The sequence below is a fragment of the Pan paniscus genome, chromosome 2, assembly GCF_029289425.2.
Source record: "Pan paniscus chromosome 2, NHGRI_mPanPan1-v2.0_pri, whole genome shotgun sequence".
Classification (NCBI taxonomy): Eukaryota; Metazoa; Chordata; class Mammalia; order Primates; family Hominidae; genus Pan; species Pan paniscus.
In genome coordinates, this window is record NC_085926.1 from 15,825,851 (window position 1) to 15,846,333 (window position 20,483).

At 40.6% G+C, this 20,483-nt stretch overlaps 1 protein-coding gene and 1 long non-coding RNA gene across 9 annotated transcripts in view; one reads left to right on the top strand and one right to left on the bottom strand.

Moving 5' to 3' along the window:
* The window catches only part of ANKRD28 (ankyrin repeat domain 28), a 194,099-nt gene extending 174,035 nt beyond the window's left edge, over positions 1-20,064 (bottom strand). For 3 of the 8 annotated variants that reach the window (XR_010111399.1, XM_063602197.1, XM_063602196.1), the window contains exon 1: positions 19,590-20,052. Coding sequence is in view for 1 of the 8 variants with exons in the window: in XM_003826200.7 (XP_003826248.1) it covers positions 19,590-19,616 (27 nt within the window). In the remaining 7 variants the exon portion in view is untranslated. Of the gene's footprint in view, positions 1-19,589 lie in introns of all 8 variants that reach the window. The other 5 variants (XR_008624705.3, XM_008951669.6, XM_003826200.7 and 2 more) reach the window with 4 other exon arrangements.
* Positions 20,065-20,410: 346 nt separating this feature from the next.
* LOC129397379 (uncharacterized) overlaps positions 20,411-20,483 on the top strand; it is a 109,492-nt gene continuing 109,419 nt past the window's right edge. Inside the window, exon 1 of the long non-coding RNA XR_008624706.1 lies at positions 20,411-20,475. This is a non-coding gene — a long non-coding RNA (uncharacterized LOC129397379). The remainder of the gene's footprint in view (positions 20,476-20,483) is intronic.

Below are 20,483 nucleotides of genomic sequence, written 5' to 3' on the forward strand. Positions count from 1 at the left end.
CCCCGAGGGATGCAAGGATGGTTCAACACATGCAATCAATTAATATGATACATCATATCAACAAAATGAAGGAAAAAAACCATATAATCATGTCAACTGATGCTGAAAAAGCATTTGATAAAATTCAACATCCCTTCATAATAAAAACTCTCACAAAACTAGATACAGAAGAAACATACCTCAACATAATGAAAGCCATATACCACAGACACATAGCTAGTATCACACTGAATGGGGAAAAATGGAAAGTCTATCCTCTAAGATCTGGACCACAACTAGGATGCCCACTGTCACCACTGTTATTCAACATAGTATTGGAAGTCCTAGAGAAATCAGACAAGAGAAAGAAATAAAGAGCATCCAAACTGGAAAGGAAGTCCAATTATCCTTGTTTGCAGATGATATGATCTTATATTTGAAAAATCCTAAAGACTCCACACACAAAAAAACTATTAGAACTGATAAATTCAGTCAAGTTGCGAGATACAAAAATCAACATACAATACTCAGTAGCATTTCTATATGCTAACAGCAAACAATCTGAAAAAGAAATCAAGAAAGTAATTCCATTTATAACAGCTACAAATAAAATACCAGGAATTAACCAAAGAAATGAAAGACCTCTACAATGAAAATTATAAAACACTGATGCAAAAAAATTGATGAAGACACACACAAAATGGAAAGATACTCCATGTTCATGGATTGGAAGAATCAATATCATTAAAATGTTCACACTGCCAACAGCAATCTATAGATTTAATGCAATGCCAATGACAAAATACCAATGACATTCTTCACAGAAATAGAAAAATAAACAATCCTAACATTTATATGGAACAACAAAAGACCCAGAATAGCCAAATCTAGCCTAAGCAAAAAGAACAAACTGGAGGAATCACACTACCTGACTTCAAATTATGCAACTGAACTATCCTAACCAAAACAGCATGGTATTAGCATAAAAAGACACATAGAGCAGTGGAACACAATAGAGAACCCAGGGATAAATCCACATACCTACAATGAACTCATTTTTGACAAATGTGCCAAGAACACTCATTAGGGAAAGGGTAGCCCCTTCAATAAATGGTGCTAGGAAAACTGGATCTCTACATGCAAAAGAATGAAGACTCCTGGCCGGGTGTGGTGGCTCACGCCTGTAATCCCAGCACTTTGGGAGGCCGAGGTGGGCGGATCACTTGAGGTCAGGAGTTTGAGACAAGCCTGGCCAAAATGGCAAAACACCGTCTCTACTACAAATACAAAAATTAGCCAGGCATGATGGTGCACGCCTGTAATCCCAGCTACTCAGGAGGCTGAGGCAGAACTGCTTGAACCTGGGAGGCAGAGGTTGCAGTAAGCCGAGATTGCGCCACTGCACTCCAGCCTAGGCAACAGAGCAAGACTGTGTCTCAAAAAAAGAAAAAAAAGAATGAAGACCCCTACCTCTTGCCATATGCAAAAATCAAATCAAGATGGATTAAAGACTTAAATCCAAGACCTCAAACTATGAAACTACTGAAAGAAAACATCTGGGACACTCTTCAGGACACTGACTGGGCAAAGATTTCTTGGCTAATACTCCACAAGCACAGGCAATCAAAGCAAATATGGACAAATGGGGTCACATCAAGTTAAAAAGCTTCTGCACAGCAAAGGAAATAATCAACAAAGTGAAGAGACAACCCACAGAATGGGAGAAAATATTTTCACATCAAGTTAAAAAGCTTCTGCACAGCAAAGGAAATAATCAACAAAGTGAAGAGACAACCCATAGAATGGGAGAAAATATTTGCAAACTACTTCTCTGACAAGGGATTCATAACCAGAGAATATAAGGAGCTCAAACAAATGTACAGGAAAAAAACCTAATAACCCAATCAAAAAAAATGGGCAAAAGATCTGAATAGGCATTTCTCAAAAGAAAACATGTAAATGGCAAACAGGTACATGAAAAGGGGCTCGGCATCACTGAGCATCAGAGAAATGCAAATCAAAACTACAATCATCTCACCGCAGTTAAAATGGCTTTTATCCAAAAGTCAGACAATAACAAGTGCTGGAGAGGATGTGGAGAAAAGGGAACCCTTGTACACTGTTGGTAGGAATGCAAACTAGTACAACCACTAGGGAGAACAGTTTGGAGGTTCCTCAAAAAACTAAAAATGGCACTAGCACTACCATATGATCCAGTAATCCATCTGCTTGGTATAACCCAAAGAAAGGAAATCAGTATATTGAAGAGATATCTGCACTCCCATGTTATTATATAGGCATAATTTATATGGATAATGTTATGTATTGTGTATAATTTTATATATAACATAATTTATATATAATTTTATTTTATAATTTTTATATTATTTTATAATAATTGATATATAATATGCACATTATATATAAAAACCTTGGTTATTATTCACAACAACCAAGATTTGGAAGCAACTTAAATGTCCATTAACAAAGAATATATGATCCATACACACATACTATTCAGCTATAAAAAAGAATCACAGCCTGTCATTTGCAACAACATGGAACTGGAGGTCATTATGTTCAGTGAAATAAGCCAGGCACAAAAAGACAAAGTTTGCATGTTCTCACTTATTCATAGAAGCTAAAAATTAAAACAATTGAACTCATGGAGATAGACAGTAGAAGGATGGTTGGGAAGACCATCCTCTGAGACCCATCCTTTCTCAGAGGCTGGGAAGGGTAGTTGGGGGATGGAGAGGTGGGGAGGGTTAATGGGTAGAAAAAAATAGAAAGAATGAATATGACCTAGCATTTGGCAGCACATCAGGGTGACTATAGTCAAAAATAATTTAAATGAACATTTTAAAATAACAAAAGAGCATAACTGGGTTGTCTATAACACAAAGCACAAATGCTTGAGGTGATGGATACCCCATTTACCCAGATGTGTTAGTATATGTACTGCATGCCTGTATCAAAATAGCTCCTATAACCCATAAATATATACAACTACTGTGTACCCACAAAAGCTAAAAACGAAAATTTTTTAAAACATAAATAAAAGTTTGGTTTTTTTGGAATATTACATATATTAATATTTAAACTTGACATATGCTGATGGGAATGAATGTTTTCACTAACCAAAGAAATTCAACTCAAACAACTTTGATTTACTGCTTTATACTGAAGAAAACAAGATTTTTAAAGTTATACTGTTATATATAGCACACCCGGACAGAAACAAGCCTTGTTAAGGCTAAATTATGTAATGAGTGTTGCTTATCTGGTATATTAGACTGTTCTCGCCTTGCTATAAAGAAATATCCAAGACTGGGTAATTTATAAGAAAAGAGGTTTAACTGGCTCATCCTTTTGCAGGCTATACAGGAATCATAGTGGTATCTGCTTCCAGGGAGGCCTCAAGAAGCTTTCAATCATGGTGGAAGGCAAAGAGGTAGCAGGCACATCACATGGTGAAAGTAGGAGCAAGAGAGATCAAGTGGCGAGGTGCCACACGCTTTTAAATGACCAGATCTCATGAGAACTCACTATCACGGGGACATCATCAAGGGGATGGTGCTAAGCCATTCATGAGACATCTGCCCCCATGATCCAATCACCTCTCACCAGACCCCAATCCCAACACTAAAGATTACATGTCAACATGAGATGTGGGCAAGAACACACATCCAAACTCTATCACCTGGTTTTGCCCCATCTGAGCATCAGAATCTTAATAGCGTCCATCCAGACACCAATATACAACAATATGTAGTGGCAGGAGGAGAAGTACAAAAAAAATGAAAAATAAGAGATAAACAATACACCTCAATTTCAAATAAGGATAGAATTAGGAGTACAGCAGAATAGTTTGAGCCAAAAATAAGGAAAAAAAGAGAGAGAGAGGCAGAAATTAAAGTGTAGAAATAAAACAATTTACAATAAGGAAAGGTATCAATAAGAAAGCAATGGGTAAAAAAATGAATACAAATAAGAGATAAACAATACATCTAAATTTCAGATAAAGATAGAATTAAGAGTACAGTAGGCCAGTTTGAGCCAAAAATAATAAAACGAAAAGAGGCAGAAATCAAAATGTAGAAATAAAACAATTTACAATAAGCAAGGGTATCAATACGAAAGCAATGGGCAAGTTGCAAGAGGCAGAAGATGGAGATGAAAAGGAGAAGACTGAAAGCGTGTGTAAATTAGGAGTTAAGGCTTAAAAAGTTGGGCCAAAAGGGCTAAAGGAAGGGAGGTTGAGGTGGAAATGCAGGAATGAAAGCTGGGTAGGGTAGGTGATAGTTGAAGAAAAAGGGGATGGGTGTTGTAGAGAACAAAATGAAGAATAAAGCTCCATAATGGTTGATATGAAGTGAGCTGGGAGACCCTCAAATAGCCCAGAATAATGCAGGCATGGGATAATTATGCCTACAACACCCAGTCTGGACTGATTCTGGACTGTGAGCAAAGAAGTATCAATCAATATCTAGTAATTAAAGTAGACTGGTCACCCAAACAAAATCTCAAGAAATATACCGGTAGTAAAAACTGTCCCATACTTCAGAAAACACTATTATACATAATATTGCTCAAATCACAAGGTCAAGACTTCTCAAGAGGTCAGTTTGTGGCGAAAGGGAACCAAACAGATTAGATGAAGTAGGTTCCAATACAGCAGAGTTCAGATTCACTGTAGGTAAAGAAGTGGGAGAACTGACAATGAAAAAAGTTGTGGTCAGAGAAAAAAAAAAAACAAAACACCTCAATTTCAAAACTAAGGCTCCAAGGAGGTAACAGAACAAGAAGGTGAGCAGGTAAAGGGTTCATGTGATTTTGTAATGGATCTGGAAGGCTTATAAGGCAGAATATTGTTAGTAAGGAGACAAAAATATGAACAGGTTGATTGGTGACATTAAAAGCGATACTTTAATAGTTAAAACATAGGAGGTTCTAAAACCAATAATACACCAAGACATGTAAAATAATCTCCGTATTGATAATCTGTAATAGTTAAACAGTCACTGCACTTAAATTTAAGTGAAGATGATATACAGAAATTCAGTTTTATAATAAAAGATTAACTGAATGAGAATTTGTTTTATTAAGGGACTCTATTTGTATTAGTCGGTTCTCACACTGCTATAAAATACCTGAAACTGGGTAATTTATAAAGAAAAGAGGTTTAATTGGCTCACAGTTTGGCAGGTTGTACAGGAAGCATAGCGGTTTCTGCTTCTGGGGAAGCCTCAGGAAACTTATAATCATGGCAGAAGGCAAAGGAGAAGCAGGCATATCTTACATGGCTGGAGCAGGAGCAAAATGGGGACAGGGGGGTGCTAGGCACTTTTAAACAACCAAATCTCACAAGAATGTAGAACAGTACCAAAGGGGAAATCCCCCATGATCCAATCACCTCCCACCAGGTCCCACTTCCAACACTGGGGATTATAACTAGAAATGAGATTTAGGCAGGGACACAAATTGAAACCATATCACTATTTTAAAAATAACTTACAATGCATTTCTTCAAAATAGCAAGTCACCTATTATTAAATGAGTGGATTAACTGTTACATAACATATACACAATCTTCCAGAACATTTCTAAAGTATATATATATATTCCATATTACATTTATCCCTCTTGACTAGCTTCTCAATTGGGAAATACTCCAACTAGGTTCCCTCTTTGTCCTGAGAATGTCTAAAAGGTTACAGCTCCTTGGCATTATCTGTTGAAGTTTCTTGATTCCAGACATCTCTATTTCAATCATTCAGGCTCTTACAGACATGCTAGTTTCTAACTACCTGCCTATGCCTTGGATTAGGCTACTTATTAGATCTACTTGACTAATACCACACTTGCTATTCTATCTGGTTTCAACTCCACTGCTCACTCTGATGCTGAAGTCTGCTTATATATCCCTTAAAAGCCAGCTGTTGTTAACCTTCACGTATTAGTCCACTCTCACACTGCTATAAATAACTACCTGAGACTGGGTAATTTACAAAGAAAAGAGGTTTCACAGTTCCACAGGCTTAATAAGAAGTATGACTCAAGAAACTTAGAATCACGGTGGAGGGCGAAGGGGAAGCAAGCACGTCTTAATATGGTGGAGCAGGAGGTAGGGGTATGTGCCACACACTTTAAACCATTGCATCTCGTGAAAACTCGCTCACTATCAAGAGAACAGCAAGGGGGAAATCTGCCCCAACAATCCAATAGCCTCTCACCAGTCCCCTCCTCTGACACGTGGAGATTACAATTTGAGAAGAAATTTGGGTGGGGACACAGAGCCAAACCATATCATTCCACACCTGGCCACTCCCAAATCTCATGTCCTTTTCACATTTCAAAACCAACCATGCCTTTCCAATAGTCTCCCAAAATCTTAACTCGTCCCAGCGTTAACTCAGAAATCCAAGCCCAAAGTCTCATCTGAGACAAGGCAAGTCTCTTCCATCTACGAGTCTGTAAAATAAAAAACAAGTTAGTTACTTGAAAGATATAATGGAGGTACAGGCATTGGGTAAACGTTCCTGTTCCAATGGGAGACACTGGCCAAAACAAAGAGGCTACTGGCCCCATGCAAGTCTGAAACCCAGCAGGGCAGTCATTAAATCTTAAAGCTCCAAAATAATCTCCTTTGACTCCATGTCTCACATCCAGGGCACACTGATGCAAGAGGTGAGCTCTCAAGGCCTTGGGCAGCTCTGCCCCTGTGGCTCTGCAGGGTAAAGCCCCTGAGGCTGCTTTCACAAACACAATATATACAGGGTCTGGAAGTCAACAGCTGAAAGCTTACCTACCATATAAACGAGTTAAAAAATACAAACAGTATAAACCAAGGGCAACAGTTCCTAAATTCTGACCATTTTATAACAATCGAAAGAGCTCCACTGATTAAAGTAATAGTGGATGCTGTAATGGATAAATCCCAAATTATCACATAACAGAATAGGTTATTTTTATTTCATGCTCACATAAAGTAAAAAAATCTATGTTAATGATCAGCTGGGTGTGCCTGAGGAGGTTGGAGACAACCCAGGCTGAAAGAAGTTCAGTTCTCTTTGACCCCTCATTTCCAAAGTTGCTCTGGCAACCACCACCCAGCCAGCAGGTGGAAAAGAAAGACAATCTTTCAAGGGAGGTTTCTATTTGCCAGGACTAAAGTAACACTCAACACTTCTGCTTTATTTCCTATGGCCAGATTTCAATCATATGGCCATCCCCAAACACAAAAGGGCTAGTAAATATAAGTTAGCTGGGGCCTGGGAGAAAAGAAAACAAGTTTGGTAAACAGCAAGCTAGTCTTTACCACAAGAGGTTTTAAGACACAGATTCTGGGGCATTACCCCCAGAAGATCATCATTCAGCAGGTCTAATAGGATCCCAAAGAATATGTATTTAAGCTTGCCAAGTGACTCTGATGTATGCTCCAAAGTTAGGAAACAGTGGCTTAGAAAGTAAAGAACTTGGAGCAAACAAGAAACTTTTCCATGAAAAATTTAAAAGAATGTACTAAATAAAGAAAAACTAAAAAGTGATGGAAAAATTAAGACTTCATGTCTAAGAGAATATAGGGTGCAACTGGGATTGCTTGTGATAGCAATCTCTTATGGCTTTCTTCCTAACTCTAGTAGCTTCTTAGATTTTCTTTCCTCCATTCATTCCATATTTTCCATGATACTCTGCCGGGCCATGAGCTTTTTCTCATTCCTTGAGTGACCTCATTCACTTTAATTATCACCTAAAAGCCCAGCCTCACATTTAACTGCCTACTGTAAAAACACTTCTCCATTTAGATGTCCTACAAGGACCTCAATATATCCAAAACTGAATTCACCTCACCTTCAAACCAGCTCTTCCAGCATGCTCTATCTTAGGCCCTCTAGTCAAATCCCTAGGAGTTACTGAAGAGTCATCCTTCTCCTTCAGCCCCTACTATCCAGTTATCAAGTCCTATCAATTTTACATCCTAAGTATCTCTGGAATCCATCCCTTTTGCCAGTGTCTTAGGTAAAAACCACTTTTCAAATGGATAGCACTTCCTACCAGTTCCACCTGCCTCCAGCTTCACCTTCAACACAAACCTATATTCTATACTATCTTCCCGAATTGATTCAAAACAAAATCCTGCACCGATTCCCTGCTTTGCCTCTTCCAGTGGCTCATCATTGCTTTCAGAATAAAGTTCCAACTTAGAACTCAGCACACAGGATCTTCATGATTTGGCCCTTATCTCCAACAGGGTCATTTTTTCTCACTTCAAGTCCTCTGTGTTGCAACCATATTTACTTCTTGACAGTTCTCCAAACACACTCTTGTGTCCTTTGGAGTCTGGTATAGCACTTGATGCACAATAAAATCAGAGTCAAATAAATTTACAGTCATGCTGAATTTGGGGCAACACAAATGTAGCTAACTGGAATTATCAAATAGGCAGATGTTAGAGAGATTCAAACTTAGGTGAAAACTCAAAACCAGAACCACAAATTTGGGAATCACCACTAAAGAAACAGTATTTGGAAGTCTTAAGAATGAAGAAACTCTGACAATAATGTGATCTTGGTTAAAACCAGGGGATTTTTCTTTCCTAAACTTTCATTATACCCAAATAGCTACCTTGTGCAAGACAGGGGCTATTTAATCCATGTTTAAGAAGCTAACAATAGCTGAATGCAGTGGCTCACACCTGTAATCCCAGTGCTTTGGGAAGCCAAGGTAGGAGGATCACTTGAGCCCAAAAGCTGAAGACCAGCCTGGGCAACAAGGGGAGACCCATCTCTACAAAAAAATTAAAAAATTAGCCAGGCATAGTGGTGCATGCCTGTGGTCCCACCTACTCAGGAGGCTGAGGTTCGAGAATCGCTTGAGCCCAGGAGGTCTAGGCTGCAAGTAAGCCATGATCACACCACTGCACTACAGCCTGGGTGACAAAGTGAGACCTTATCTTAAAAAAAAAAAAAAAATAGCAGCAGCTAACAATCGATAAATTAGAAATAGGAAGGAACTTCCTCAACCTAATAAAAACCATCTATGAAAAACCAACAGCTACATCATACTTAATGATGAAAGATCATGAACAAGACAAGGATGTCTACTCTCACCACTTCTACTGAACACTGTACTGGAGGTTCTAGTCTGGGCAAGTAAGCAAGAAATAAAAAGCATCCAGACTGGAAAGAAAAAAGCAAAATTATCTCTAGTCACGGAAAATTATCTCTAGCCACTAAAAAAGTATTAGTGCTAATAAGAAAGTTCAACAAAGTTGTAGGATTCAAAAGCAATATATAAAATCACTTGTATTTCTATATATTACCAATAAACAATCTAAAAATAAGAAAATTCCATACACAATAGCATTTTAAAACCTTAGAAATTTAACAAAGTCCAAAACTTGTACTCTTGAAACTACAAGATACAATGAGATTAAAGAACCTTAATAAATGGAAAGCATCCCATGTTCATGGAAAGACTATTATCATTAAGATGGCAGTATTTCCCAAATTGATCTATTGATTCAATGCAATACCTATCGAAATTACAACTGTCTTTCTGGCAGAAATTGACCCATGGATGCTAAAATATGGGAATGCAAGTGACCCATAAAAGCCAAAATCTTAAAAAACAAAAACAAAATTGGAAGACTTGCACTTCCCAATTTCAAACTTACTACTGAAGGAGTGAAGGATCTGTCATTCCAAGATATAAGTCAGATTGGTATAGTGATTATTTTGAGTTGAAAACATTAGAGAAATTGTAGTTTTCTACAAAGACAGGGTGAGCTAACCTGTCTCTTCCTACACGCAGCCAAGACATAAAGATTCCTCTAGGAGGGGTACCCTCACCATACGAGGGAGAGAAAAATAACCCTTACTTCCAGAGAGTTGGAATTGGAAGCTACAATGGACCTGAATAAATATTCTTAAGGAAGTAATCCTTATCTTCTACCTGTTTCACACCCCTCCCCAATATATCTCCTAGTTAACTCCCCTAGAAAATTTTCTGCCCCAGCCAGATTTTCTTTGTTCTATCATTTTTCCTCAAATTTATCATTCTTTGTCTAAAAAGTATAAAAGCATCTTGCTTTGGTCACTTCTTCAGAATTCAATCTCTTGTGAAGATCACCATGTATACGGAAAACTTATTAAATTTGTATATTTTTCTCTTGTTAATCTGCCTGGTGTCAATGTGGTTTCTAGACTCAGCTGAAGAGCCAAGTAAGCAGGGTTGGAAGCGATCTCTGACTCTGTACACTACAAACCTACAGTTATCAAGACAGCATGGTACTGGCATGGGGACAGACATATAGACCAATGGAATAGAACTGAGAGCCCAGAAATAAACTCCCACATTTAGAGTCAACTGATTTATGATACAGATGCCAAGACAATTCAATGGGGGAAAGATTACCTTTTCCAACAAATGGCACTGGGACAACTGGGTATCTACATGCAATAAAAAAAAAAAAATATATATATATATATATATAGAGAGAGAGAGAGAGAGAGAGAGAGAGAAAGTTGAAATCCTACCTCATAGCATATACAAAACAACTCAATATGGATCACAGCCCTAAATGTAAGAGCTAAAAACTTTTCCTTATATTAGCTCCCTAGGGCTAACAAATGACCATAACAGATGACCATAAATTTGGTAGCTTAAAAAACAGACATGTATTCTCTCACAGTTGTGGAGAGTACTAGCCTGAAATCAAGGTGACCTTCTGAACACTAAGGGGAAGTCCTTCCTTGCCTTTTCCAGCATCTGGGCTCCTGGAGTTCACTGGCTTGGAACTGTATGACTCCAACCTTTGCCTCCATCTTTACATGGCCTTCTCACCTACTGTCTCTGTCTTCTCTTCTGTTGGGTTCAGGAGGCTTCTGGGCTGAACATACGGAGATTCCTGGACAGTGGCATCCCCAGAGAGGGCATGGAAGCTTCTACTCTTTCTGCCATACTTCACCCTATGTATTTCTTCCATCTCTATCCTTTTGTAACATCCTTTAGAATAAATAAGTAAAAATAAGGTTTTCCCTGAGTTCTGTGAACTGCTCCACCAAATTAATCAAACCCAAGGAGGGGGTCATGGGAACTCCAATTTATAGCCAGACATCAGAAGCCCAAGTAAAACAACTTGGGGCTTGCAACTGGCATCTGAAGTGGAGGCAGTCTTGTGGGACTGCACTTGTGGATTTGACAATATCTACAGGTAGACAGTGTCAGAACTAAACTGAATGAGAGGACATCTAGCTGGTGTACACTGGAGAATTTGCTGAAGAACTGGTTGCTTCCTTGGTATGTGGGGGAAAACTGAAATGTGACACATTTGCTCACAAAAGCATTCTATGTTGTCAGATTATAGTAAGAGAAACTGGGTTTGTTTTTTCCTATATCCTTATCACAAATAAATACTTCTCCAAAAAAGACACACAAATGGCCAATATGCACATGAAAAGATGCTCAACATCATTAGGCATCAAAACTGCAGTAAGATACTACTTCATGACTGGGTGCAGTGGCTCACACCTGTAATCTTAGCACTTTGGTAGGCCGGGGAGGGGGAGGGCTGCACATGGCTTGAACTCGTAAGTTCAAGGCCAGCCTGGGCAACATGGCAAAAACCCATCTCTGCCAAAAATAAAAAAAAATTAGCTGTGAATAGTGGCATGTACCTGTACTCCCAGCTACTTGGGGGGCTGAGGCAGGAGGATAACTTGAGCCCAGGAGGTTGAAGCTGCAGTGAGCCGTGATCATGCCACTGCACTCCAACCTGAGTGACAAAGTGAGACTCTGTGTCAAAATAAATAAATAAATAAATAAATAAAAGAGATACAACTTCAGACACACTAGGATGGCTATAATTTAAGACAGACAATAACGAGTAGTATTGAGGATGTGGAGAAACTGGAATGCTCATACGCTGCTGGGAATGAAAAATGGTGCAGCCACTCTAGAAAACAGAACAGTTCCTCAAAAGGCTAAATACAGAGTTACCATACTACCCAATGATTCCATTCCTATATCCCAGAGAAATGAAAACTTACGTCTACATAAAATCTTGTACACAAATGTTTGTATCAGCATAACAACCAAAAAATGTAAACACAAATGTCCATGAACTGATGAATGAAGAAAATATGGTATATCCATACAATGGAATATTATTCACCAATTAAAAATAAATACAAATACTTGCTACAAAGTGGATGAACCCTGAAAACACACCAAGTGAAACAGGAAAAGTCTACAGAGACAGAATAGTAGTCGTCAAGAAGCTGGCAAGAATGGAGGTTCGGGGGTTGATAGTTTAGGGGTAAAAGGTTTTTGTCATAAAATGTTCTGAAATGGATTTTGGTGGTACTTGCACAGTTTTGTGAATATATTAAAAAACACTTAATTGTACAATTTAAGTTTGTGTGTGAATTACATCTCAATAATGCTGGTTAAAATATAAAAAAGATCAAACTTTTTAATACAGAAATTGTTCAAGAGAAAAGGCTGCCTCTCTATACTAATTTATGCTTCCTTATTATAAAACCTGTATTTCTTAGGTATTTTTGGTAACAGGAAATAAATGTAATTCTCATCTATAACAACTCTTATTCTAAGTTTCTGAAATAAGTATTTCTCTACTCAATTGCCTTTTTAAAGTATTTTAACTGTCTTGTGCTAGATGTTTTAATATTATCTTTGGCCTTAAATCCTGAGGAATAGAAAATACATATCTTTAAATTTATAAATAGATAAATCTAGACGAGTAAACCCTTACCAATAAGAATGTCAACTTACGCCGGGCATGGTGGCTCACGCCTGTAATCCCAGCACTTTGGGAGACCGAGGCGGGCGGATCACGAGGTCAGGAGATCGAGACCATCCTGGCTAACACGGTGAAACCCCGTCTCTACTAAAAATACAAAAAATTAGCCAGGCATGGTGGCGGGTGCCTGTAATCCCAGCTATTTGGGAGGCTGAGAGAGGAGAATGGTATGAACCTGGGAGGTGGAGCTTGCAGTGAGCTGAGATTGTGCCACTGCACTCCAGCCTGGGCGACAGTGCGAGACTCCGTCTCAAAAAAAAAAAAAAAAAAAAAAAGAATGTCAAATTGACTAGGCAAAAGTAGCCTTCTCACAAAAGCTAATAGGCGTAATAATTCTACCCAGACTCTACTATGTAAGCCAATCAGCATACACATAGAAGAATCCTGGTAACTTTTTTTTAAATCAGTATCGCTTAAGGAGGGTGGATGAATAATTTAATAGCATAACTAAGAATTGGGGATGAGGGATGGGAATGGAAATTAAACCTAAAATATTTGAAAAATTAAAGCACTTCAACTTTACATCGTATACAATATCCCAGTAACAGTTTAAAACATTACTGTTTTAAGTAACTAATAATTTCATTAATTTTGGCTTTAAATTTAAGGTATTACTTTGTTACTGATTTGATATGATGTGAACCGCCCACAGGATACATTATTCAAAACAAAAGACCTAATCCTGAACTATTTCCTCCAGGTACAGGGTATTTTCCATGGGCATCTCACCCCAGTCCAGAATGAGTACATTCACTGAATATAAATTTTACATTAGACTAGAAAATTAAAAAGGAAATAAGACAAAATGCTGAAAAAATGTATCCAAAATCTAACTATTTGGGTTATCTGCTCTTTAACTACCATAATCAATGTTTTATGTTTTTTTTTTTTTGTTTTTTTGTTTTTGAGATGGAGTCTCGTTCTGTCGCCCAGGCTGGAGTGCAGTAGTACGATTCTGGCTCACTGCAAGCTCCGCCTCCTGGGTTCATGCCATTCTCCTGCCTCAGCCTCTCGAGTAGCTGGGACTACAGGCGCCCACCACCACACCTGGCTAATTTTTTGTATTTTTAGTAGAGATGGGGTTTCACCGTGTTAGCCAGGATGGTCTCGATCTCCTGACCTCATGATCCGCCCGCCTCGGTCTCCCAAAGTGCTGGGATTACAGGCATGAGCCACCACGCCCGGCCCTAAAATCAATGTTTAATTGTATTTTCATAATGTTGAATTTACCCTACTGGAGCTATGTATCCAAAAAATTACCAATTATCATACAAATCCAAGACACTCTCAATTGTAGATACAAACAGGTCATTAATATAGCTATGAGAAATATTTTAAGATATACTCACTCTCATTCAAACTTTCGCCTAGTACTTAATGTTCTCTATCTGTACTAAAATATTTTACGTATGTTCTGATTTACAGCAGTAGCTACCTAACTGGTCCTGGGTGTCCCTGTTTGTCTGCCTTTTGTAATCTACTCTTCCAAAACCTGTAATGGTTATCTAACTTTCAGTGATCATGGACCCCTCTGAGGATCCATAAATGCACATTCTTGCCAAAACCTTCGCAGGCCCTATTTTAAGGAGGCCCAGCTCAAACGTCCCATCACTTACCAATGAAGTCCAAACTTCTCAGCCTGGGATTCAAAGTACTTAATGTAGTCACTGTTAACTAATTTATCTTCTCTTTTCCAACTACACACCCCAATCAAGACTATCTCCTGATTATCCCAACCATCCTTCCTGGCTTGCCTTCACAGTTCCCTCTTGTTGCTTTCATTGACAACTGCTTGCTTTCAACATCCACATATACTTCTGGTGAACCTAAAATACCTCCCCTGCCATGAGGGTTTCCCTCCACTTACAATCAGATTATCTGATCCTTTTAAATTCTGAAACATGTTATCTGCACCTCTTACAGAGCTCACCAGGTTCTATTTTGTATTGCAAAAGGTATCCAAAAAGTGAGGAAACACAGAACTTGTTTTTGAACTGTATGTTACATTTTCAATTAATATGCTTCACATGTTTTCCTTCAGCCTCTATAAGCCTCTTCATGTGATGTATCTCACTTACCCTACATCTATGTGTTTTTTTTTTGCCCTCTTCTAAGATCTGTAAGGGTAGAGATGGTAGCTACTTCGCCCTTGTGTCCCCTGTCATCTCCAGCACAAAACAGGAAGACACGCCAGGCATGGTGGCTCACGCCTGTAATCCCAGCACTTTGGGAGGCCAAGGTGGGTGGATCACAAGGTCACGAGATTGAGACTATCCTGGCCAACATGGTGAAACCCCGTCTCTACTAAAATTACAAAAATTAGCTGGGTGTGGTGGTGGGCGCCTGTAGTCCCAGCTACTAGGGAGGCTGAGGCAGGAGAATTGCTTGAACTAGGGAGGCAGAGGTTGCAATGCGCCAAGATCGTGCCACTGCACTCCAGCCTGGTGACAGAGCAAGATTCCGTCTCAAAAAACAAAAACAAAAACCAAACAGGAAGACACCTCCTACATAGAGTACCTGAATATCTGGGCATCAGTGTTCTTCTTCAAGTATTTCATGCATTCTGTATCCCCTATTGTAAGATTTCCCAAGAACCGTCATTTTTTGTGTGTTTTTTTCCCCTCAAACAATGTTCCACTCTTAGTGTGTACTTGATCAAATAAGAACTTATTAACTATCCAAAATAGTGGTTAAGTTACTCACATCCATCCAACACCTTTCTCACTGATATATGCCAACCCTGTTTAAAAAAACAAAACAAAACAAAAAAAACCCAACACCTTAAACATATCAGTCCTCACCATTAACCCATAAGGGAGCACACAAAGATGGCTCCTACACAAAAATGATCCAAATGTAAAAGCTATTACCCTTTAGTACTGCTGCAAACAAAGTTCATAAAACAAATTCCAAAAACAGAAATAAATACTATCCCAGATTACACATATGCATACCACGGAAGGCAGTGAGATGACCTGAGTACAGGAACTTCTTTTAGGAATTCCTAAACATGATACAAAAATTTATGACCAACAGATTCGTGCACAACATGGAAGAACCTTAAAAATATGCTAAGTGAATGAGACACAAAAGGCCATATATTGTATGATTCCATTTATCTGAGATATCCAGAATAGGCAAATTCAGAGACACAAAGTAGATTAGTGGCTGCCAGGGCTGGGAGAAGGGGGAAATGAAAGGAACAGCTAATGGGTATAGGGTTTCTTTTTGGAAATGATAAAAATATTTCGGAATTGGATGGTGATAATGGTTTGCACAGTTTGGTGAACATACTAAAAACCACTCAACTGTACCCTTTAAGAGGATGAACTTTATGGTATGTGGGCTTTATCGCAATTTTTAAAAAGTGTTTTGACCACACTGGCTGTTTTATCTAGAAGAAAACTGTATTTAATGGGAATCTTATTTTGTAGTTTTGTTTTTTCAAACTGATCTAAACCAGCAGTTATAAACTGGTTCCTTACTAGTCCCTTTTTAAAACCAAAGCATTAATTGTTGTCAACGGTAGCTACCGACTTGCCAACGTTTACAAATACCTGTAGAGAGAGGTTTTGTCTAGCAATCTGGATTTCTGGCTTCCAAAAAAAAAAATGGAGTTCTAAAAATGCTAGGCACACTAGCACTGCAACAATGGCTTGAAGCTAGGCAGCCACTAACATACTTGTTGTTCTTATTTGCCATGATGTCCACTACTCCCTGTTGTCTTCTAAACACTGAAGCCCAATGTCAATTACCATTTAGCTTACTGGTTGTGAGTCTGTGATCCCTAAACAATGATCTTCTACCCTTCTTATTAGGGTGTACTGCTGATAAATTAAAATGTAATTGTGGATGATTACATTTTAACATACCAACTGCAAGAATAAAAACTGTAACACTGTTATCTGTTAGAAAAAACCCTGCAATTGTCACAAATTTATTCAAACTAAAGTGAAAATTCAAGGAAAAAATGTGTCCATTCCTATAAACAGAAAAAAAATTATTTTCAGTTTACAATTAAAAATCATTTTCATCTACTCATAGTCAGAAAGCAATGCAGTAATAACTTCTTACCCCCATAATTAGGTGGTGGCACAAAATGAGAGAAAATTATCTTATTCAAATTGACTGGCTATGAGAACAAATTGCTTTACTTACTGATTTTATGTTTAAACCATCTAGAACCCTCCTGATGCTTAAATGCACAAAGAAAAACAACCCTTTTGCATTTGTAGCTTATATGTATTAAACTGTAGTTTACAAAGCCAAAAGAAAACAAAATACAAGGTGAACAGGGAAACAGACCTAGAAAAGTACATTCTGCTACTTCCTATGTCAAGTGTATATAAGGCTTTTGAGCTAAAAGCTATGGCAAGTACCATCCAGCTTTAGAAGTCTGTATGTCCTTACCCGTATCTTCTCCATTACTCCAAACAAAATAATCTAGCTGACCTGCTTTTCCTGTAGATGGGAAAGTTTAAGAGTATTTGCTTTCTATTTCATTTTTACCATCAATTCCAATGGCTAATAAAACAACATATAAGATGCCCTCTAAAAACAGCTATTCCCTTTAAACTAGGCAAAACCACACTTATTTCTCAAAGTCTTCCAAGAGAGACCAGATGAGCCAATTACTCAGTAGTTTAGAGGAAAACCTCAATGTTCTTTCTCCCTGAGCCATTAGGTTTACAAGTGACATTTATTTATTTATTTTTGGGATGGAGTCTCGCTCTGTCGCCCAGGCTGGAGTGCAGTGGTGCAACCTCCGCTCACTGCAACCTCTGTCTCCCGGGTTCAATCGATTCTCCTGTCGCAGCCTCCAGAGTAGCTGGGATTACAGGTGCGTGCCACCACACCAGACTAATTTTTGTATTTTTAAGAGAAACGGGGTTTCACCATGTTGGCCAGGCTGGTCTTGAACTCCTAACCTCAAGTGATCCGCCCGCCTCGGCCTCTCAAAGTGTTGGGATTACAGGCGTGAGCCACCGCGCCTGGCCGCAAGTGGCATTTTAAAGCTCAATATTACCACTAAAGATTAATGGATATACATAAGACTGGAGTGGCATCACAATTTTCTCACAATTGCAATTCCAAAATAAAATCCAGTTGCACTTTTGCTTAACACAATCCTGAAAAACACAATCCTGTTTCTGTTAAAACCTAATGGTGAATCAAATATGAGTCTCTCCTAGAAGTTCACCAAATTTCTAATGCACATAGTAATCTAAATCACAAAAACAACTTTTTCAAAAATGCAGGACTAGAAACAAAGGAAAACATCGATCAGTCATTACTTCAACCATTAACAATGGAAGCACAAAGTGCCATTTGACTGGTAAAGGTTACTGGAAAACCCAGATCTCGAGTTTCACACTGTTAACAGTATAAGATGCACGGACTGTACTGGAATTAGCAGAAATGGTTCCTGCTATAACTGTGCTTTACCTGCTATTCTCTAACACTGCTGTCCAGTAGAACTATCTGAAATGAGATAAATGTTCTATGTCTGTCCTATTCAATACAATAGCCAATAGCTACATATGTCTACTGAGCACTTAAAATGTGGCTAGCAAAACTATGGAACTTGGTTTAATTTCAATTAAATTGCTACATGTGGCTAGTGGCTCTCTTATAGGACAGAACAGTTGTATAATTTGAAATACAAGGTATAAACTGTATTGACTAAACTGTAGTTTTTCAAAGTATCATGACCTGATGTTAACACCAGGCAAGACCATTCTGATACCTAATGATACACAAGGTCTGCGATCAGCCTAAACATAAAATTCACTTATGAAATGAGAATTCTTGATATTAGATTCAGAATTTAAGGTGCAATCTTTATTAAGTAATATAAAAAATAGTCTCAGGTTCTTCCCCATTGTTTTCGCAAACGGGGTGCTCACTTTCAAAATAGTTTTCCAAAACATCCAAGTTATCTTCCCTTCAAATCTGTTCAACATCTTCTGTTCAGGAAAACAATGGCAAAAATAAGTTGTCAACACTAGTAAGTGTCTTGCGACAAATTAATGTGTAAATGTCACACATTAATTTTCCTTTTCCTTAAAAGAGGGGGAAAATGTTTGGCAGCGTCCGGATCCTTCAAAAGCCTTATTACCCATCTTTCCAAATGTTTAGGTGTACAAAACATTCAGATACAGTTGCGATTTCGTTCCTAGATACAAAGTAGTTTTTCAGTTCCAGAGAATTACAAGTCATTTTGACTTGTATTCTTTGACCAGCTCTTCATAAGTCAAGAAAAGTAACAAGATGGTGCACAAAATGTCAAAACAAGTCTGGAAACTTGCATTGAGTAACTAGTCGCTAAGCGGAATCAATTGCCTTTAACCCGGAGAGAGAGTCCCTCGCACTACCCAGCCAAGCAAACAGAACAAGGTCGTGACCCTGGGTCACGGCCGCCAGTACCGCTCCCGCCCGGCAGCGGGGAAGCCACCTGTTAGGCCCGAGCCTCACCTGGCAGGAAAGAGAAAGCGATTGCCCGGCAGCTCGCCCGACGCGAGGGCGGTGAGCGTGGAACCCGCCCCTCTTGCTGCAGCGGCTAGACCCCCGTCGGCACGTGGGCTTCACCCAGGCCCCGGCAGCTCTGACAGGCGGGTCGCCCGCGGACCCCGGCCCGCCGTCTCGCGCAGGTCCCCGGGGCAGGACCCCCGTTTCCCTCGCAACCACCCCGCCGAACGGGCGCCCCAGCGGCCCACACCGCCGGTCCGCCCTGCTTCCCTTCCTTCCCGGACGGCGCGATCCCGCCCTGCAGCCCCTCACCTACCTGGTCACGGAGTTTGAGGAACGCCATGGCGGTCGCCTCCGCGCCCACTCCAGCCTCCTCCTCCTCCGCCGCTGCCGCCGCCGCCCGGCCCACTGCTCCCGCCCCAGTAGCCTTGGCCGCTGCCCGGGACCAGCGGGTCCGCGGCCGACTGCGCTGAGAAGACCGCGGGCAGGGGGCGGCGCCGCCGCCTCCCCGGCCGCCCGCCGCCGCCGCCGCCGCCGCCGCCGCCGCCGCCGAGGTGAGGTGCCCGGCCGGTCCCGCCTCCTCCTCTGAGGACTCCCCGCCCTCTTCCTTCCTTTCTTTCTCCTTCCCTCTGCTGCCTGCCCTACCCGCCGCTGCCGCCGTCGCCTCCTCACGCCCCCTTCCCGAAATACCCTGGCAGCCCCCGCGGCCGCGCCGTTCCAGCCCGCGGCAGCGGCGGCATCCAAACTCCACAATATTACCACCACCGCCCGCCGCGATTGGCGGCCGCGCGGGGGAGAGGCCAGAGTAAGCCGAGCGCCCATTGGCCACGCCGCCGCGCTCGCTGGTGCCCCCCCACCTCCCGCGACGGGAGGGGCAGGCGGAGGAAGCCGCAAGGGTGGGCGCGGGGCCGTGGCGCGGGCGGGGCGGGGGAGTCGGCAGGGGTGCGGGCCGGGGGAGGGCGGCCAGGTGTCCCGGCTCCCAGGCGCGCGCCTCAGGCGTGGTAGGCGGAGCCCGGGGCGGAGGTGGCGGGGGGAGGTGGGGAACGGCCCGGGACTCGCACGTGGAGGTGGAGCGCGGACGCCTCCCTCAGCCAGGGCAAGACTAAGGAGCTGGGTGAGGGACCGGAAGGGCTGGAAGGGGTGGGCACCTGGGGGCGGCGGCGAGTGGCGATGGGCGAGCCGGACTTGCACGTGGAGAAAGCGTGAGAAT